Here is a 22444-nt window from a genome sequence, read left to right on the forward strand (position 1 = left end):
TTTGCAGACTACTTAGACCATTTACAATGGTTGAAAAACTCAACACCCACTTTTTCAACTCCCAACACTCCACATCATTTTCTCTTTCTTCCACCTAATAACTCAACACCCATTCAACTTTTACCCTCTCCAATGGTTTTTCATTCAACACCCTACCCCACCACATTTTATTTTCATATTCTTATTTAAATTTTATTTTTATTTTTATGATTACATAAAATTACAATTATCGATTAAAATTAAATTAAAATAATAAATACTTAATAATTTATTTTTTAATTTTTTGTAATAAAAACAAAATTTATTTAAATAATTGGATACGATACAAATCATCTTAAATTAATTTAAAATACAACACACAATTAACGTAATTAGTACGTTACAAATAATTTAAAATGCAATACAACACACAAGTAACGTAATTAGTACGATACAAATAATTTAAAATGCAATACAACATACAAATAATTCAATCACGGAACATTCCAAACTTTGTCCATATGTGCTTCACTAGATCGGCTTGCAATTCTTGATGAACATTTGGATCACAGAACTCTGATCTAGCACGCACATGATTTGCAAAAGCGGGTAACACCTCGGTCGAGTATGGTTGTGGTGCACTAGATCCACTTTCCCCAGATTGCTCAAAATCGGTCCAACGTTGAGAATATGAATCTCGTTCATCCTCAACAATCATATTATGTAATATGATGCATGACCTCATGATGATACCCAAATCAGCTATGTCCCACAAGCGAGCTGGTTCACGGATGATTTTAAATCGAGCTTGGAGCACTCCAAATGCACGTTCGATGTCCTTCCGACATCCCTCCTGAAATTTTGCAAATAATTTATCGGGTTCACTTTGAGGAAGTCTAATCGATTTGACGAAAGTTGGATAAGAAGGGTAGATACCATCAGCTAGATAGTATGCCATATTATATGGACGTTGATTCACAAAGAAATTCACACTTGGAGCCTTTCCCTGTTCCACGTCATCAAACACTGGTGACCGGTCTAGAACGTTTATATCGTTCAACGTTCCCGGACATCCAAAAAAGGCATGCCAGATCCATAGGTCATGAGATGCAACTGCTTCAAGAATAACTGTGGTGGTTCCCTTATCCCCTCTAGTAAATTGTCCTTCCCATGCTTTAGGACAATTTTTCCACTCCCAGTGCATGCAGTCAATACTCCCAATCATCCCTGGGAACCCCCGCATTTCACTAACATGCAGTATTCTTTGCAGGTCATCTTGGGTTGGTGCTCTCAGATACACTTGCTCGTACAAGCGTATGATTCCTTTACAAAATCTACGTAAGCACTCCAATGCTGTAGTACCTCCTATTTTGATGTACTCATCGACCGCATCTGTTGCAACACCATATGCTAACATTCGCATTGCTGTGGTACATTTTGCTAAGGGTGATATACCTTATTTATTGGCTGCATCAACTCGCTGGGTGAAGTAGTTATCACTACTTGAAAGGTCCCCAACGATTCGAAGGAAAACATTTTTTTCATCCGGTACCGACAACGAAACATTGCATCGTCATATGTAGGCTCATTGGCAAAGTAGTCGTCAATTAGTCTTTGGTTTGCCGCTGCATGATCTCTATTGAGATATTTTCTACTACGAGGTGCATTATCTTCCGATATTTTGTTTCTACGCTCTCTAAATCGATTGACTATATAATTTTCTTCAATTTCACGATTTTGATTGTAGGCTGCGATATCAAAATGATATTGTGATGGATCCATTTTTTTGTGATATTGGAGGTAGATTGGATGGGATTTGGGATATTGGTACATAAATGGATGTATGAGTCCCTATATATAAATGGATGTGGGTGGTGGACCACTGACGGATTCGAAATAATTTATTGTATAGAGTTAATTATCAGATAAGGAATAGATTCGAATTGGGTGGTGGACCACTGACGGATTCGAAATAATTTATTGTATAGAGTTAATTATCAGATAAGGAATAGATTCGAATTGGGTGGTGGACCACTGACGGATTCGAAATAATTTATTGTATAGAGTTAATTATCAGATAAGGAATATATTCGAATAGATTCGACAATAATTAAAGCAAACACTACACTGGCATATTGAAACAACAATAATTAAAGCAAACACTACACTGACATATAGATTCGACTATAATTAAAGCAAACACTACACTGACATATTGAAACAACAATAATTAAAGCAAACACTACACTGACATATTGAAACAACAATAATTAAAGCAAACACTACACTGACAAATACTTCATTGAAATTAATTATCAAACAGTTCTGCCTCTAACTTTTTCAACAGCTGGTTCTTCCAGTCATCTAGATGCTCTTCGGAAGTTAGCTTTAGATACATCTTCATTTTCTTGGTTTTAGTCTTTCCCAAGGCTATATTGTTAGCCTGCTGTTGCATCAAGGCTATGTTGTCCAATCGTTCAAGCTCTTTTGTCTTGAATTCTTTGTATTCAGCCCATTCTTTGTCCACCACCTCCGAGGCATAATCCTTGCTTTTCTTTTTACCCTTTTTTTTAGCTGCCTCCCTTCCTATAGGACGAGCACTGGATTCTACAGTGTTTGAGCCACATGCATCACTCTCGCGAGATCTCTTAGATCCACTACTTCCTGAGCCAATATTTCCTCCTACTTGACTAACATAACGTGGTTGATCACGGAGAGCGTGCCATTCTTCCATTAAAGTGAATCTAACATTCTTCCCACATGCATATAATTCCTGCGCTTTTGCCAAAACATCATTCTCCGACCAACCACTTCCTTGCATACGCTTAGTGCCATCATAAGCGCCAATCCATTTACCCAACACTTTGTTCATATAATTAAAACGGTTTTGGCATGCAGGTCCATCACGCGGAGGATCGAATGAGCAATGCTCATTACAATACTCAGCAATTTTACCCCAATATGTTTCACCTTTCTGGTTTCTCCCGACAACACTGCTTGTTCCAAATTTAATCCACCCACTAATTAGCACCAAATTTTGTTCAGTGTTCCATGCTGGTTGCTGAGTTTTCCTGCTCTTAGGAGTTGAATCCTCTGAATTTGGAGCGACTTCATTAAAAACTATCATGCCACCAATAGTTAGTTGTGTTGAAAACTCGGGAAATTCAGGTACACCACCACTTGGAAAATTTGCATTCGCCATTGTCACATAACCATTAAACGGGGGTGTTTGAGATGGATTTCTCGGCATAGATCCATAATATGGTTGAAAGTTTGGAACAGAGGATGACTGGTTGAAATTTGGTGGAAAACCAAAACTAGGTATGTTTTGAGGATGTTGGTTGGAAAATTGATTTGGATTTTGATAATAGTTGGGATTTTGATAATTGTTGGGATTTTGAAAATTGTTGGGATTTTGGTTAAATGGAAAATTAGCAGAATTTTGAGTGTTAAAATGATTATTGGGATCCATTTCACTAAAAAAAGACACTTAACTTAAAAAAAACACTAATAGAAAGATAATAATAGAGAAAGATAGTGAAAAACTTGGTTTTTTTTTTCTGTGTCCAAATCAAATGAACCAAGTCTCTATTTATAGAGAAAAAAAATCATGAATTTTGGTATAAAAAAAAAAAAATAATTTGCAGCGAAATAATTGAGTTCAAAGTATTAAATGGATAAAAATCTGGCCAGCCAATCAGAAACAGCCACGTGGCTGCACTTATCTCCTTTCCCATTCTCTCTCCGCGTGCATGATGTATCCCACTCTCACTCCAGCGCGTGGCCCACACGCGCCAGCTTTGCTCCATTCACACGCTGCCACGTCAGCTTCTGGGACAGATTACTTGGTGTTGAGTTTTCTCAACATCTCTCTCCTCCAACACACACTCAACACCCATTTACACACACCATTGCATACCATTTTCCCATGTTGACTTCAATTCAACTCACCATTGTAAATGGTCTTATAATGCACCGTCAATTTTTCAGTACACTTTATAGTGATGTTGATGTTTATATTAAAGAAAGATGTAGAGATAGTCATCCACTTACACACTTCATTTATCATTGTAACATTTACTAACTATGCAAACTACCTAATCTTTGTTTTATGTATTTAATCGATAAAATTAGATTTGATTTAATTTTGAATTAGTTATATTTGCACCTGCAAGTTTAGATCTAATTATAAGGCTCGCGAACTTGTTCTGAGAGTGAAATTGTGACACAGTCTTTTATCTAACAGTACCTCATTAGTGTAAGTATAATACAAATTTAAATAATGAATGGTGTGATATGTGATGTGGTAAATCACAGCTTTTTCTCTACTAAGTTAAAAGCAAAAAATATTAAAATCTAACACTGTTATAAATTGAAATTGAAATTAGTTTCTTTACAATATATAATAATATTTTCATATGTAAGATGACACTTTAATGCTATTTGTCGAGACTATTTTGCACCATATTTACAACAAATAAATATCCTATTACCTAGATGCATATTATATTGCCTTCAATGTCAAGAATGGAATAATAGTTTGAATAAATAGAATTTGAACCATTAATATAAAATAGAGAACCAACACAAACAAAACATGAGTCATCAGCATAAGCAATACATAAATGGGAAACTAAATGTCTTTAAAGCCAATCAACAGAAGAAGTTCCACAGAGAGAATGAAGATTTAAGGCTTGTCCTTTAAGGTATTTAACTATCTTATATTTTAAAAAACATTCACTACATACATTAATTAATGATTATATTTTATAACCCTTGGTTGAATTGCAGACTTTACATAATGCTGGTGCAAGAAAAATGGTGCTAGTTGGTCTAGGACCTGCAGGTTGCATTTCAAAGTCCAAATGCCATTGCTACTCATGGATCATGTATTCAAGAGAAGAATGCAGTTGCATTAATTTTTAGTAGCAAACTTAAATCTCTTGTGGATAGACTCAATAAGAAATTCACTGGTTCTAATTTCATCTTTAGCAATAGTACGACAAACTACTATGCTATAGGATCCAACAGAGAGATATCACCGTCTGAATTTAGACTTACAATGTTTCCAACGAAGTGTTTCTCAATATTGACTTTCCACGTGTTCCTACTCAATTTTCTTAATATTGATTGAAAAAGTTTATTACAACGAAGTTTCAAACTTCACTACTAAAAATAAGACATTTGATTAAAAGATTTTACATCAGGTTTCAAGATATATGATGTGAAAAATATTTTTTAAAGAATTTTACATCAGCCATTTATTTTCAATGATGTAAAAAATATTTGATTTAGGCAACAATATAACACGGTGGCAGTTTGGTAAATAAAATGAAATTTTGTTATAAAGGATTTCACATCAGGCCTATATTTGCACCGATGTGAAAAGTCCCTTTATAAAAAATATTTAACACGGTGGCAGTTTGGTAAATAAAAATAGTTTTGTTATATCCGGCCTTTACATCGGGCAAGTTACCAACTGATTTGATATATGTGTCTTTACATCAGACTTTTAGTTGCCCGATGGGAAATTCCTCCCCTTTTAAATAAAAACCCTAAATCTGAAGTCATTTTTATCTTCTTCTTCAGCCTCGTGCGCTGCTTGGAACACCAACATCACCTCCGATTCACACACTCTGCATCAACATGGCGGAACACCGTCTGCACCACCACCCAAAACAGTAGAGAAGAGGAAAAAATGGTCATCAAACACTCTATTCCAACTCCGTACGAATCCGACGATTGTCAGAAGAAGCTATAATCCATTATCGTTCTTCATGAGATCCACCGTCTAGCGCCTTGGTCCGATCATTATAAACAAGTCCTTCCGATCAAAGATGATGGAAAGGGGTTCCTCAACCAAGGGCAACAAGTCTTCTGAATCAAAGGTCAACAAAAACTATATTATGTTCAGCACAAATTCTCTCTTATTTTCTTTCCCACCGCTCCCTTCCCTTCCATAAATATCACACTCCTCGCACCGTTTCCCAAACCCTCGCAACAAAAACCTAATTTCCCTCCTCACAACCTTATCCATTTCCTAACAATGTCTACCTCTACAATCGCCACAACCCTTCCCTCTCTTCGAACCAAAACCACTACATGTTTCTCTTCACTCCCTTCATTCTCACTAAACACTAGTTTCAAACCCTTTTCTTGTGGCTCTCTTTGTAATTTGTTATCTTTTTTGGATGAATAATATTGGATTTGTGTTGAATTTAGTTGGGCTAGTGTTTAATTGTGAAATTGTTGTGTTTTTTTATAGGTGATTTATGATAAGACTATCGGGAGAAGTAGGGGATTTGGTTTTGTAACTATGACTTCTGCTGCTGAAGTTGAAACTGCCGCTCAGCAGTTCAGTTGTTATGTGAGTTTATTACCTATCATCATTTGTTTGATAATTGTTATGTTTTTTTGCCTGCAGAGTTTCATTCTTTGTTAGTTATGAGTTTTGTACCCTATTACTCAAATTGCTCTTAGGCTCATACAAGCATATAAAATTATAATATTAAACTTCAAAATTGAGTATAATCCATGGTTTATTTATGTATTGATGTTTTCTTAAGTTAGTTGAATTGCTGAGTAATAATTACTTGTATTTGGGTATCCAATTGATTAGGTGTATGGTTTTGAACGGTGTGTTTATGATTTTGGGCACATGTATTTTCATAGAATGTGACTATGGTACGTTATCCATTGTAACTCTTATAGTTAGGTTTATATGTTGTGAAATATGAGTATGTTTTACTATAATTGTGATGTAATGAAAGGATTACAATAGTACCTTATCCATATCTTATTCGTTGTGATGCTTATAGTTGGGTTTATATATATTGTGAAATGTGAATATGTTTTACTCTAATTTTGATTTCATGAATGGATTTGGAAATATTGTATATGATATCTGAGGAAATATTTGTTGGAAATGTACAGCTAGTGGATGGAAGATAAGTGAGAGTGAATTTTGGACCAGCTCCACCTCCTCGTGAGGATTCTCGTTATGGTGACAATCCTCGTTTTGGTGGTGAAAATTCTTGTTTTGGTGATAGTTCCGGTTTTAGGGGTCCTCCAAGAGGTGGTTCAGATAGCAAACACCGTGTTAGCTTTATATCTGTCATTGTCTCGGTCAGTATTGCTGACCGATTTGGTAGAAGATTCTTGTTCATAACGGGAGGTATTGTTATGTTTATGTGCTTGGTAAGTGAATTACTAAAACATGTCTATATTTGAATTAAAAGATATATTTCTTATATATTAAGTAATTTATATGAACAATGTGCAGATTGCGGTGTTCATTGTGTTGGCAGTGGTGACTGGTGTTCATTGTAACACCCTTCTAAACCCCGCGGCAATTTTTAAAACAATTATATCAGAGTAAAACATAAAACACAAGGGTGCCAGAATTATATAAAATAAATAAACCAATCATGGTCAAGTCATGCTTCATTAGGAAACGGTTCACCAAATTGTAATTATGTTTATCACAGCGGAATAAGAAACATTATCAAATACATCCTATGGAATCATAATCCAACATCAATAAAGTAGATTAATTTCATAAAACTCCATAACTATCGTTCCCCAGTGTTACAGATCAGAGCATGACCGACACGACCCAACATAAACGGGTAAACTCTATGAGTCATCCTCACCGAGCACTAATGTCGCTACTTCTCAAATCTGAAAAATGTCAACAAGTAAGGGTGAGTCTCATTCTCAATTAATCAATGTTATGCAATCATAAGCAATAAAACATCATAACATATCATTCATCCAATTTGACATATATTCAGATATTCAATTATCATTCATCTATCACAACAAATACAACACCAAACATAACACAAAAATCAACTTAATCATGTTATGACAAAGATGCATATGACCGACTGACACTATGCATGTGGTACCAATAATCCGTGGAATCAATCCACCTAACCGATCTACGCCTCATCGAGATACGGCCCACCGACACAATTTCCACACAATGGGAAATATGTCCACCAACGATCCAAACATCACCGGGATCCATCATCAAATGCACATGAATGAATGCACACATATAACATACTTAAAACATCACCGATCCGATGCACCGCATCGTCTCACCATAACTCACATAGTTATCACCAACAAGTATGTACATGTATCATGCATCATTAAAAACAAATCAATCATCATCATACGATCAGAACAATCACCACATGATCAAAATGAACAACGTCATCACTAATAACTCACCAAAACAACATCGAATGATATATTCGGTTTCAACACCATATACAATTATATCAATATGATTCACACCACATATAACGTCAAAATCACCGTTATATCATTACAACCTCACCACATTGTTACATTAACCAAATCATGCACAATCATTAAACTATTAAAACAATCATCCCAGTAATAATAATTACAATTCTTCCATCATCACCCGAAATAAGGTCATATTCACACAATTCCACATATGCACAATATTTCATTTTACAAGCAATTAAATCAATTTTAAAAATAAGTCAAGCCACCGCTCAATCACCTATTCCTCATATAAGATATTTAATTAGCTTTACAACGCCCAAAACGGCACCAAGAAATGATACACGGATCAAAAGATACGCAATTTCTAAGTTTGGAAAATTTTCTGCCCAGCAGGGTCCGCTCAGCGGAGCACCAGCGGGACCAGGCAGAAGCGAACTATGTTGGGACCTCCGCTCAGCGGACCCCCTCCGCTCAGCGGACCTGCGATTTCAGCAATTCGCCATTCTGCGACAGACCTGCGATTTCGCACTCCTTTCACCCCAAATGCATTCCCAACATCATATAAAGGTATAAAAACATAGTAGACATTATCACACATCATCAAGCATCATTAAAACACATTTTCCAATCATAATTTCATGCAATATCATCAATCTCCCCAAATCCAACAATCCCAATCCCAATATACTCAATCGAATCGAATCACATATCAATCTATTCTATTACCTACAATCGCATAATAGAAATTAACTAGAAGAGTCCCCCCTTACCTCGATTCACTGTTGGATTCTATTTCTCTTCGCGTTCTCTATACGTATCCCTCCATGTTCTTCGTGCCCTAGCTCTCTCCTTCTGCCTCTTCTCAAAACTTTAATCGTGCAGAATGATTCCCTCTTTTCTCTTTTCTCTTTTTACCCCTAAGACCCCTAATATGGTCTTCCCATATTGCCCTCAACTACTCTTCACAATTGACCACTCTTGCCCTTAATATCTCTAACACTGATATTGTTTTATTTTACTAATTAAAATAATTCCACTCATTATTCTAATTATTCTAAAATACACCAAAATTCATCAATACAGCTAAGCATCACGCTAAAATAATTAGTTTAGAATTTGGGGTATTACAACTCTCCCCCACTTAGAATATTTTCATCCTCGAAAATTTATCCGATTCAACTACTCCAACTACTTATTCCATCCGACTAATCAACTATCATCTCCGAAAGGCAACCCATGTATGATACAACAATTCATAACATCAATGGCGAAAACAACACACATGTCACTCAAGTAACACATTTCATAACTTAACATCACAACACAAAGAGTAACCAACTTAGGAATTCTCCAGTTTAAGATATAGAACACAACAACATAAGAACACACAACTTAAACACGACATCAACGCAACCAACCTACCAACATCACTTTTACTCACGTATGAACAACTGCACTACACCATGCATTCGCTGCGCACTCTGATTACTTGTAAAGTATCCACTCCGCCAAGTTTACTCCAACTTTCAATCACCAAAACCGACATAATAAAGATTTTTGACTTAACTCTTTGAAAGTTCTGTTCCAACAGGTATTCTACGCTCTCGAAGTTACCGAATACTTCAAACTTAGATCCGTAAGACAACACCTCAGAACATTCGACATAAACATACATACTCGTGTTCATTCATCAATGCACAAATACAGAGATGATAAATGCAAATCATAGAGACAGACTCACGACTCTATGCACATGCAATGCGATACCGACTCAATCATCTCAAGTTCATTCAGGAACTTCTTGGAATCATCGTTTGTTACTTAATGTAACTCACCGTCGAGCATATGATGTTCACCCATTGCTCACACCCCACACGGGCACATAATGTTTATGGATTGCTCAAACCTCACATAGGCACACAATCCGATTGCTCACACCTCACATAGGCACACAATCGTTTGTAATCATCGCTTACACCCCACATGGGCACACGATGTTACGACGAATTCCCATTAGAATCACACAACACAAGAATGTACATCATGATGCTTCACGTGCAAAAATAACTCAAGACACTCTTGAAATGCATACATATTCACAATATATATTCATGCATTCATCTCATACTATCACATATAATCCACATACATTCCCACCAGTTACGCCAAACTGCAACGAACTCATTCACAATTAACATGCATTCACCTTTAATTTAGACAATGCATTTATTTGCCAAAAGGCCACAATTCACAATGGATTGCACAATCTAGGATTCACTCCGTAAGGCTCCCCCTAACACATCGTATAACAACGCACATAATTCTTTAAAAACGACCATTGATAAATCAAATAATACTCAAGCGCTCGGCTTGACTTCAACCAATTCAACATACATACTATACTAGTTGTCATGACACATCTATCCATCAATTATGATTCCGTCTACTATCAACAATAGATTAAGGGTGATCAGTTCCTCAATTTGCCAATAGACAGCCGATAACCATAACAGTGGCATAAATAATCATTACCCAACGACAACAGCATACTTCAACTTGTGCCCAAAGTCCATATGCATAATGTTCTGCCAATTCTCTAAGGCCTGCCAAAGTCTTCTTAGTTTCCTCAATTCCAACCTCGCCAATGATACAAAAACATTCAAAATCCAATACACATTCTTATACACGCTCGTAGCACCACACAATTATCAATTAAACATCCTTCTAACATCGGGAATCATTACTACATCAAGTACCATCCGATTCGGTTCGCTCCAATTGCAACTTTCATCCAAGTTAAGAATTTCAACCACGCTAACCAACCAATCGTCTTTCTTTTATTCTCAGAACCTTTATAATCCACCTAGTTTCACACTTGGCCTCATTCAATTCATAACTCAACATTATTATCGCGATCTCTCTTGAGTTCCTTCTCCTTTCAACATTACCATCTCATAACATTGCTACTATAATCATTCTCATTCTACATAAATTACATCTCTATGCATTTCTCTATACCGTCGCATTCTTACAAATACCAATGTTTCATTACTTATCAATATTTTACATTCTTCTTCACCTTTTCAATTTTCAGCAAGAATCACCCAACTTCAAACACAATTTTCTCTTCCAATATAGACCTCCTAAGTACAAAATTATATTCCAAAATGAAGGGAAATTCGTGTAGATTCCAGAGCATCAAGAATTGCTCATATACGAGTTACGAGCAAAAGTTATCATCCTTTCAATGGGACTGGTTCATAATTCTCATATGCAGAATTTTCGAAAAAGTAAGCATCATACCCAAATGTTAAAACGCACTTTTCTCCCTCTTTACAAACTTCCTAATAACCAATCTTATATGCAAACTGTAGGAAATTTTGTAAGCTTTCCAAAAAGTCCAGAATCGCTTCAATCTGAATCACAAGTAAAAAGTTATGCCCCTTTTACTGACAACTGCTCCATAATTGCAAAAATCAGAATTTGATATTGATGAACATAAGTTCCATCTCTCTCGTTTGCTCCCAAGATCTACCAACATCCTTTCTTTTCATCCAACTACGAAAATCACCCGACTATAATCCAACTATACTCAAGACATACCATCTACATAATTAATCCATCCACTATCATTTACATTGGAATAATTCCTCATTCTCAATCAATTCACCGTCCATAATCTACGCACATCTCAAACTTGACTGATACAAATTCATGAGTCCATACTCTCACCGGTTCGCAACAACATTGCTTCAATAACGTTTGCACTCTTACCATTAAGATCACCTTGAACCAACTTCTACATACTAACAACATGTCCAAGAGACAAACCTTTCGATTATTTCTTCCATTCGTTCAACTATGACACTAACATCCCGTGCAGTACCAACAAACAAGTCTAGTTCTAAGAACAAGTGTAACCGCAACTTCACCTCTTTCCAACAATATCCTGTCACAATTAAATATGTTACAGCTGCTGCAACCATTTTTATAACAAAGTTCATCTCATTAGCTTTCCGACGCTTCAAACGGAACTCAAATCGGATGTCCAGAACTCCAGTTATGAATTTTCGAAACTCTGCAGCTATTCTGCAATTTTCCTGCGTTTTGCTTACGAAAATCTCACTCCAAAACTCATTCTCTTCAACTCGATCACATTCCAAACAGCCCCTTATCATATCTCTTCACTTCCAAAAATTCTTATAACTTGAGCAACACATTCCATCGCCGAAATGCGATTTCTGAAACATTACGACATCAATCCTCTTTGCAAACCTGCAGCTGAACCTCTTCCGAGACGCAAGGCTACTCAATTGACAACTTCGCAGCCCATCAGCAGATCTGATACATTGTAACTTCCTAATTTCAAGTCACCTTCGATTCAAAAAAAACAACAACTCCAACAACGCTTGCACTGTTGCCAACAACAGCCTACTGAATCAATCATCTTACAACTGAAACATAACTGAGAAGCGAAGCTTCTCCCCCACTTGTTTCAAACCAACTCCCGCAACAAACAAACAAGTACCGACAGTGATTCACTCACATGTCGCGTACCAAGGGATAATACACCGACAGTATTCAACTGTCGTGCAACTCAACTGACTCGACAATTGGCCGGACGGACCGACCTGCTCTGATACCACTATTGTAACACCCTTCTAAACCCCGCGACAATTTTTAAAACAATTATATCAGAGTAAAACATAAAACACAAGGGTGCCAGAATTATATAAAATAAATAAACCAATCATGGTCAAGTCATGCTTCATTAGGAAACGGTTCACCAAATTGTAATTATGTTTATCACAGCGGAATAAGAAACATTATCAAATACATCCTATGGAATCATAATCCAACATCAATAAAGTAGATTAATTTCATAAAACTCCATAACTATCGTTCCCCAGTGTTACAGATCAGAGCATGACCGACACGACCCAACATAAACGGGTAAACTCTATGAGTCATCCTCACCGAGCACTAATGTCGCTACTTCTCAAATCTGAAAAATGTCAACAAGTAAGGGTGAGTCTCATTCTCAATTAATCAATGTTATGCAATCATAAGCAATAAAACATCATAACATATCATTCATCCAATTTGACATATATTCAGATATTCAATTATCATTCATCTATCACAACAAATACAACACCAAACATAACACAAAAATCAACTTAATCATGTTATGACAAAGATGCATATGACCGACTGACACTATGCATGTGGTACCAATAATCCGTGGAATCAATCCACCTAACCGATCTACGCCTCATCGAGATACGGCCCACCGACACAATTTCCACACAATGAGAAATATGTCCACCAACGATCCAAACATCACCGGGATCCATCATCAAATGCACATGAATGAATGCACACATATAACATACTTAAAACATCACCGATCCGATGCACCGCATCGTCTCACCATAACTCACATAGTTATCACCAACAAGTATGTACATGTATCATGCATCATTAAAAACAAATCAATCATCATCATACGATCAGAACAATCACCACATGATCAAAATGAACAACGTCATCACTAATAACTCACCAAAACAACATCGAATGATATATTCGGTTTCAACACCATATACAATTATATCAATATGATTCACACCACATATAACGTCAAAATCACCGTTATATCATTACAACCTCACCACATTGTTACATTAACCAAATCATGCACAATCATTAAACTATTAAAACAATCATCCCAGTAATAATAATTACAATTCTTCCATCATCACCCGAAATAAGGTCATATTCACACAATTCCACATATGCACAATATTTCATTTTACAAGCAATTAAATCAATTTTAAAAATAAGTCAAGCCACCGCTCAATCACCTATTCCTCATATAAGATATTTAATTAGCTTTACAACGCCCAAAACGGCACCAAGAAATGATACACGGATCAAAAGATACGCAATTTCTAAGTTTGGAAAATTTTCTGCCCAGCAGGGTCCGCTCAGCGGAGCACCAGCGGGACCAGGCAGAAGCGAACTATGTTGGGACCTCCGCTCAGCGGACCCCCTCCGCTCAGCGGACCTGCGATTTCAGCAATTCGCCATTCTGCGACAGACCTGCGATTTCGCACTCCTTTCACCCCAAATGCATTCCCAACATCATATAAAGGTATAAAAACATAGTAGACATTATCACACATCATCAAGCATCATTAAAACACATTTTCCAATCATAATTTCATGCAATATCATCAATCTCCCCAAATCCAACAATCCCAATCCCAATATACTCAATCGAATCGAATCACATATCAATCTATTCTATTACCTACAATCGCATAATAGAAATTAACTAGAAGAGTCCCCCCTTACCTCGATTCACTGTTGGATTCTATTTCTCTTCGCGTTCTCTATACGTATCCCTCCATGTTCTTCGTGCCCTAGCTCTCTCCTTCTGCCTCTTCTCAAAACTTTAATCGTGCAGAATGATTCCCTCTTTTCTCTTTTCTCTTTTTACCCCTAAGACCCCTAATATGGTCTTCCCATATTGCCCTCAATTACTCTTCACAATTGACCACTCTTGCCCTTAATATCTCTAACACTGATATTATTTTATTTTACTAATTAAAATAATTCCTCTCATTATTCTAATTATTCTAAAATACACCAAAATTCATCAATACAGCTAAGCATCACGCTAAAATAATTAGTTTAGAATTTGGGGTGTTACATTCATGGTACAAAGGACATATCAAAGGGAAACTCAATATTGGTAATGGTGCTATTGTGTGTTTCTACGCTGCTGGTTTTGGTTGGTCATGGGGTCCTCTAACATGGCTAATTCCAAGTGATGGTAACATTATTGACAATGCTTTGCCACTTCAAATTTGGAGCCTTCGTGTTCTATGCTTTTTAGGTTATGGTGATGACTCTATGTGTTCTATGCTTTTGGGTTGCGGTGATGACTCTATTCATTATCTTTTTCTTGCCAGAGACTAAAGGAATTCCTTTGGAGTCTATGTACACTATATGGGACAAGCATTGGTTTTGGTGTCTTTGAGTTACCGGTTTGTTTCACGTGTTGCGGTTGCGTCCGAGTTCGACCGGGAAGAGGATACTTTTGAGGATGGAAACTTCCTTTGCTGTAAACTTCCTTATAATTTAATACGCTTGTGTGTATTTTATATTAATATTTTTGTAAATCAATTTTTTATTTTTGAAGAATATATATGTGCATCCTAGCTATTTGGTGTAGTAAAATTACCCTTCAATGGTTAGAAAAATATGAAAATACCTAAATGTGGTTGTGTGATATGTTGAAAAAATATGAAAAATAGCGACATAAACGTGGTCTGTGTGATGTAAGAAAAATAGGTACCAAAAAAATTACAGGAAATCCTCATGGATTCTGCTAAAAAATAGCCTAATTTTTTAAGAAAGATAGCAAACATATTACATCGTACGCGCCTTGCAACTGATGTAAAAAACTATATTTTACAACGGGCAAATTAGGCAACCGATGTTAAAACCTATATTTTACATCGGGCCTTTAAGGCAACCGATGTTAAATATTGTTTATTTTTTTAAAAAAAGAATTAACCCCTATTTCACATTAGATATAACAGTCAACCGATGTGGTAGGTTTATTTTTCACATCGGGCTGTTGACCGATGTAAAATGTCTTTGATTTACTACATCATTTGACTTTACATCGGACCCAGACCCGATGTAAAATGTGCTTTTTTCCCGATGAAAAAAGTCTTTTTTGTACTAGTGCTTGTTTCTTTTTCTAACCTTTAATTTTCTTCTCTCTGTTTGTTTCTTTGAAATTTCAATGGAAAGACTTTGAGAAAAAAATACATTAATAATACTCAACCGGTTCTTGACTCGACAAAGTCTATCCAGAACATATCCTACCACTCATTCACTCACTCCTTGTTAATAATATTTTTTTTCATAACACATCTTCATCTCTCAACGTAACACAAACTTTTTTCTATTAAGATCAATTTGACAGTGGAAAATTCACAGTACATATCTGACCCATAATTCCAATTTAAGTGTAGAAACTTTTAATGGATTTAGGAGGCAATTTTTTTCTAATTTGTATCAGACAGAATTTTCTATGATATCTAATTAACTGTAAAACTTATGGCAAAAAAGCAACATACCTGAATATGATGTCTAATTAATAGAGGATGAACTAACCCTTCCACCAGTAAATTGTAAGTCTCAACAAAGCCATATAAAACCAACAATGTATCAACTATCAAGAAAGTAAAACATATACATACATACACATAAATGTATACATTCACTTCAAATGATGGAAGCAAATTCTTGAGACTGTTAAGTTGAAAAACCTGAATATTCTGCATTACAAAAGCATTGAATATTACCGGGATGAAAATGAAATTGGATCACTTCTGATACAAATGAAGGATCATTTCCTCCTTTCCTATAATGCCCCGTGAGAAATCTTACGCTATTTGCAATACCACGGTGAGTTAACGGAATCCATAGTTCTGCTGCTATTCCAGATGTTGTTGTTATACTTGTAAACAATGAGAAAAATTAAAATATAATCAACATCTACCATTTCAATTTCACCGTTTATTTAAGAACACATTGCATCCATAGTTATGTCTCACAAATAAAAAAAAGTGAATAATGAAGCTGCATAATATGCTAACTTTTTCTATGAACTAAACATGCAACTTGGATTGTAGTGAAAGAAAATAGGATATAAACTTTAGTCCTTATAACTTAGTGGTGCAAATTCAAAATGAGAGAGAAAGAGAAGGGAGAATGAGATGGAAATATGTTGAAATGGTATATTTTATTTGTCTACCGGGTAATGTAAAGATTCACAAACTATAGCAAATAAAGGGTGAAAGAAAAGTTGTATAACATTGTCTATTGGATAAAGCCAAAAGCACTCCGCAATTTGAAAAATGTGTGCCACTTGGATGAATGGGATAATATCATTGGTTGATTAAATCCATTGAATTAACAAGTTACCGAAATTCCATTGGCTTAGGGTGTTTAGTGACATGTCTTATTATTAGTTAGGTAGTTGAAAAGCCGTCTTTATATATATATATATATATATATATATATATATATATATATATATATATATATATATATATATATATATATATATATATATATATATATATATATAATTGAAGTTAAATGAAATTCTAAAATTGTCTTTTTTATCCAACAGCTTGCCAAGTCATTCACTTCTACAATTTCCATCTCTACCAAGTCTCCCCCTTCTACTACACCAATACATCAACTTTGTTCTATTATTATCTTTTTTCAATATATTTTTAAACTTGGATACATAATCTCACTAAATTGACATTGGATAATTTAATTGGATGTATCTTTCAACTTTATTGTTTTTTTATTGTGGAGGTGTTTCTGATTTATGCTGAAAAACTTATAAGTAAAGCAATATGTCTAGAGGTACTCCATGCATCATTTTAAGTTGTTGTGGTAGATTTGAGAGTTGTTTGGTTCAACTGTAAAACTCAATTTCTCCATGGCAAATTAAATGATAAATCAAAGTAATTAAAATTTTAATCAAACCAATAATGGGATGCTGCATCATCAACTTTTCACAAACTTATGCTCAGATATTTAAAAGAAAAGATGCATAACACATAAGTTCGGATGAACTGATATCAAATCATATTATTGTTCAAACTTCACTTTTTTAACGCAACGGAAATAATCAATGCATAGTAATTATCATCTCTGAAAAAATTAAAGTGCTAACATCGCAATAAGATCAAATAGTTTATAATCCTCTCAAAACTTCCAAAAGTAAATCATAATACAAAGTTTCAAACAAACGTTCATCCCCTGGTGTTACGTATCAGAGCAGGACCCGATTCGATCTACGCAATACTAAGCGTTGTTCCATACCTCAGCTAATCTTATCTTTGTAACCTGCGTGTTACCCACGTAGAGGTAACATAGAAGGGGTGAGATATCACAACAACATAATAAATTATATAATAGTAACTATGCGTCAGATATCTCATATAGGTTATTATACATCATGCCCCAACAATTCATATCATCTTCGTTAATTCACACATTTAACAACACACACAATCATCATGATATAACATAAACATCTTCTTCAACTTTCAACAAGACATCAAGTTAATAATAATAATAATAATAATAAATAATAATAATTATAATAATGCAATGGGACTGACATCGCCTAAGATGCATGTGGTACCAACAGGGCATAAGCCCTCTCCAAAATTCAAGATAATGGACAATAACAAGGCATAAGCCTTCAACAACAGGGCATAAGCCCTCAACATTTTGCCAATTCAGGTTAACAACAAGGCATAAGCCTTCAACAATGCAATATATGCGACAACTACATGCGACAGCATAAATGTGCAACCACAAGGCGTAAGCCTTCAACACTTGCCAATCCAGGCCAACAACAACAACATCGTCATACTGCAATATAATTATGGAATAACAGAGCAGCGACCCTCAACATTACGCCATTCTAGGTCAGCAACAACAACATCATTATACAATATATTATGCAATTTATCCACACTTCATTCAAACAATATCATCACTTCAATCATAACAACATCACAATAAAACGACAAGGCATAAGCCTTCAACAATGATTCCTATCTTTTTAGGTCAACAAAAGCAATAATGTTATCATAATATAGTCTGCACATTATAGAATCATCATCCCAACAACATCCTCACCAATTATCACTAAAATCATCGCATTATACACAACACTGACATGCAAGGTATAAATTATCAACATAAAATGATTAATTTAAAAACTCAAAATTATGATTAGATTAAAGAGATTATTTTTAGCTTCCCAATGGTCCAAACTGCGCGTCAAACGGACACTCAAGTCAAAAGTTATGGCTTTTTGACGTTTTAGAAAAAACAAATTCATTTCAACTCAATGGGAACCGGTTCCCCTATTTGAGAACCCGAGTTTCCTATTTAAAAAAAATGTTCTACGCTACTGTTAACTGGTAATCGGTTCCCCTATTTGGGAACCCGATTCTCCCTATTCAAAAAAAATGATTCTTGCGCCTCTGTTAAGCTTGGAACCCCTTGTTAAAAAATAATTTTTTGCGATTTTGTTATATTGGGAACCCGGTTCCCCTATTTGGGAACCCCTGTTCCCCTGAAACTGAGTAAAAAATCTGTTATTTTCTTGCTACAAATTTCAACCCTGTTTCATCAAAAATCCAGTTTTTAAACAATATAAAATCACCAAAAGACGTGTGAATCATTCATACACACAACACATCAATTATAAACACATCATTGCATCAATTTCCTCAATTCCAATCAGTTTAAGGATTAATTTTTCATGATCAATCTTCTCTAAAACCTAAACTATAATCCTACCCACATACCCAAAATTATACCATTCATTATAGAGTCGGAACCCCACCCTCACCTTAGCAATTTTCTTCAAAAGTTGCTCTACCAATGGAGGTTCTCCCTTTGCCCTAGCTCAACTTTCCTCTGTTTTCACGTTCTTCTCAAGCTTCTCAAAAATCCCTCTATTTTTCTAATTTTCCTCTTTTTATTAATCTTTCACTAATTCTTTCTCCTTATCAGGCTTAAAACTCACACCCCCCCACAATACTTTTACAACCACACTTTCATGGGTCAATTAACCATTTATTTAACTCATTTATTCTATTATTATTATATCCTAATAATAATTCTTATTCTAATCACACTAAATCATCTAATTCTCTGATAAATCAAATTAAATAAATAATTATAACTAGTTATATTTATTCGATTCTACAATTTCTAAATCAAAGGCACTACCCTCTATTCTAAGGGTACATACCCTCCGATACCACAATCCTCATACAACCTCAAAGCAAATCCATCCAACAAATCACAAAATATTAAAATAAAACCAAATCATTAAATAACGAAAATCGGGTGTTACATCAACAACTTATTTTGAGAAAGAATAAAATCATTGGTGTTTAATCATATATTACCATTCTTCTTCCAAGAAAGGGTTCTGTTGTGTTTTCCTAGATTTTCACTGAACATTATTCGCTAATGATTGTTGTTTCATCTTCATCACTTTTAAACATGAGAGAATCACGAGCAATAAAAAATATAGTAACAACTTTGATTGTTATTGGAGTCCATTTTTGGAGTTGTGTATCTGTCTGAGTTTGTCAAAATCGTGGTTCAAACATCGTCATAACAAGGACTTGTATCTTTCCCAAACTTCACAGAGAGTTCCGTTGCGCCTTGTGAAAACATTGTGATGGTTGTCTTAGCTTCCATGAATTTGTTATGAGGAAAAAATATGTTTAAGAACTTTTACTCTAATAAGTTCTAATTTTTCATCGTCGATGTGGGTTGATCTAGATACCACCTCTTTGTCTTGCTAATCAGAAAGTGTGGAAACAATCTTAGGAATACCAGTTCCTCATCATTTTTAGAGCTCCTAGCATACTAGCTGATCTTACCGAGTAGATCAGATGACCGGCAACAATGAAGGCTTGAAGTTCCGAGCGGTTGAGAGGGAAAAAAGGTGTTGTACCTGCAAGGCACTCCGATGCCAAAGTAAGTATGTATTCCACAAGGTACAACAAAGTGAAAGAGTTTTTTGGGGTAAGAAAAGATTACCTTGCCCTCTGTATGCAGAGGGCTATTTATAGGATGTTTTTGGAGCGGATTGGACTCCTCCTTCTAGGGCGGATATTTAGGAGACGCGTGGACTGGTTATTTAGCGAGCACGAGGGGTCCTCGTGGTCGGTTACTTGGCAAGTTTACCCAGTCTGGTCGGATGGAAACCACCACGTGCGATCTGAAGTGTATTGGGCCGAAGGCGGGAATGGCTCAATTGATTGGATTGGGCTGGTCCAGAACAGGAGCCCCCCAAGTCGTTGCTTCCGGTCAGAGGAGAGACGACTTATATGAAGTTGACCCGGGGGTCTTTCTGGGATCCGAGCCTAAGATATCCGAGGGAGGTAGGTCGTTCATTTCCGAGGAGAGGAAGGGTCCGGTCGGGAGTGGGGAAGCGTGTCATTTCAGAAAAGTTGGTAAGGGGGAGCGTCGCATTTAATGCAAAATGATGGGTAATCAATTACCTAGGCTATAGGGTTAATGATGGCCATCCCTCTGCACAGTACGGCACGTGCAGCGCGTGTGGGGCCTCAGGTAGCCTATAAATACAGAAAAACCCTCATTTTTCCAAACTTTTCAAATCCATTTGCTTAGTTCTCCCTTCGTCGACTCTCCTCTCTTGCAGTGGTGTTTGTTACAGATTATTCAACTCTTCATCAAAATCGTACCTGTAAGTTTAACCTGTGATCCCTACTTTCTGCATTTTCATACTTCGATCCTTATTTAGAACTGATTGCATGTGGTTAGGGTAGGTTTTTAGGAAGATTTTTTATGAACATAGATGATGAATATGGTGGCGTATGGCGCAGATAGGAGGTTTCTCCGTCGTTCATGATTGCGTTTTGTTGAATTTACCTTTGAATTCTAGCTTTCTGTACCGTTGATAGGCGTTTGATTATACTTTTTAGTGTTTTTCTTCGTACTCTAATGTCGTAGTTAGGTGTTCTGCGTTTTTGCCCTTTTCTCGGGCGCGAACTTTGTCTAGCTCGGAATTTGTGGTTATGGAGGGGGCAAGGACGTGGTTCATCTGGTCTATAGGCCGTTGACGTGCCCTTTCACTCTGGACGATGGTGGAAGGGTGGATTTGATTTAATTGTCGAATTCACTGTTCTCTCCTGTGTTTCAGGTGAAAATGACCGATGAAACTCGTCCAATGGCGTTGGACTCGTCGTCCTCCACCCCTCCAGCCCGGCAAGAAGCGCTTCAGTTGGCATGGGTGCATCAAGAAGGACTGGACATAGAGAGTTATTTTGTGGAGGATGACTCTGATATTTTTACCGAGGTGGGCGTTTGCCTATTTGGGTATCTGCTCCTTCTTTTTCGTCCTGTCTTTTATTTTGGCTCTGTTGTTTTAGTAGCTTTCTTTCCTATAGGTTTTATGAGGGGCAGATTTCTCACGTTTTTCTTTTTCTTTTTGCAGAGTCAATGGATCGTGCCCGTCATGACCGGATGCTCAGGCAGGCCAGCAAGTTGAAAGGAATTGTTAAGAAAAGTGCCGGTCCTCGGCTGGCAGCTG

General features: G+C 36.1%; 1 protein-coding gene, 1 long non-coding RNA gene and 1 pseudogene across 2 annotated transcripts; 1 reads left to right on the forward strand and 2 right to left on the reverse strand.

Moving 5' to 3' along the window:
- Nucleotides 1-469: 469 nt before the first annotated feature.
- Nucleotides 470-1858, reverse strand: LOC131625901 (uncharacterized; annotated as a pseudogene).
- A 429-nt stretch (nucleotides 1859-2287) lies between these two features.
- LOC131625916 (uncharacterized) lies at nucleotides 2288-3229 on the reverse strand. Its single transcript, XM_058896751.1, has one exon. It carries the CDS (start codon nucleotides 3227-3229, stop codon nucleotides 2288-2290), a length of 942 nt encoding a protein of 313 aa, XP_058752734.1.
- Nucleotides 3230-5519: 2290 nt separating this feature from the next.
- Nucleotides 5520-7473, forward strand: LOC131625902 (uncharacterized). Its single transcript, XR_009290975.1, has 3 exons — nucleotides 5520-5867; nucleotides 6245-6346; nucleotides 6913-7473. It is a non-coding gene; the product is annotated as an uncharacterized LOC131625902 (long non-coding RNA).
- The last annotated feature ends 14971 nt before the right edge of the window (nucleotides 7474-22444 follow it).

Source organism: Vicia villosa, unplaced genomic scaffold, assembly GCF_029867415.1.
Source record: "Vicia villosa cultivar HV-30 ecotype Madison, WI unplaced genomic scaffold, Vvil1.0 ctg.000250F_1_1, whole genome shotgun sequence".
Lineage (NCBI taxonomy): Eukaryota > Viridiplantae > Streptophyta > Magnoliopsida > Fabales > Fabaceae > Vicia > Vicia villosa.

Coding starts and splice junctions, on each gene's coding strand:
- LOC131625916 (XM_058896751.1), bottom strand. CDS start 3,229: ATGCCGAGAAATCCATCTCAAACACCCCCGTTTAATGGTTATGTGACA.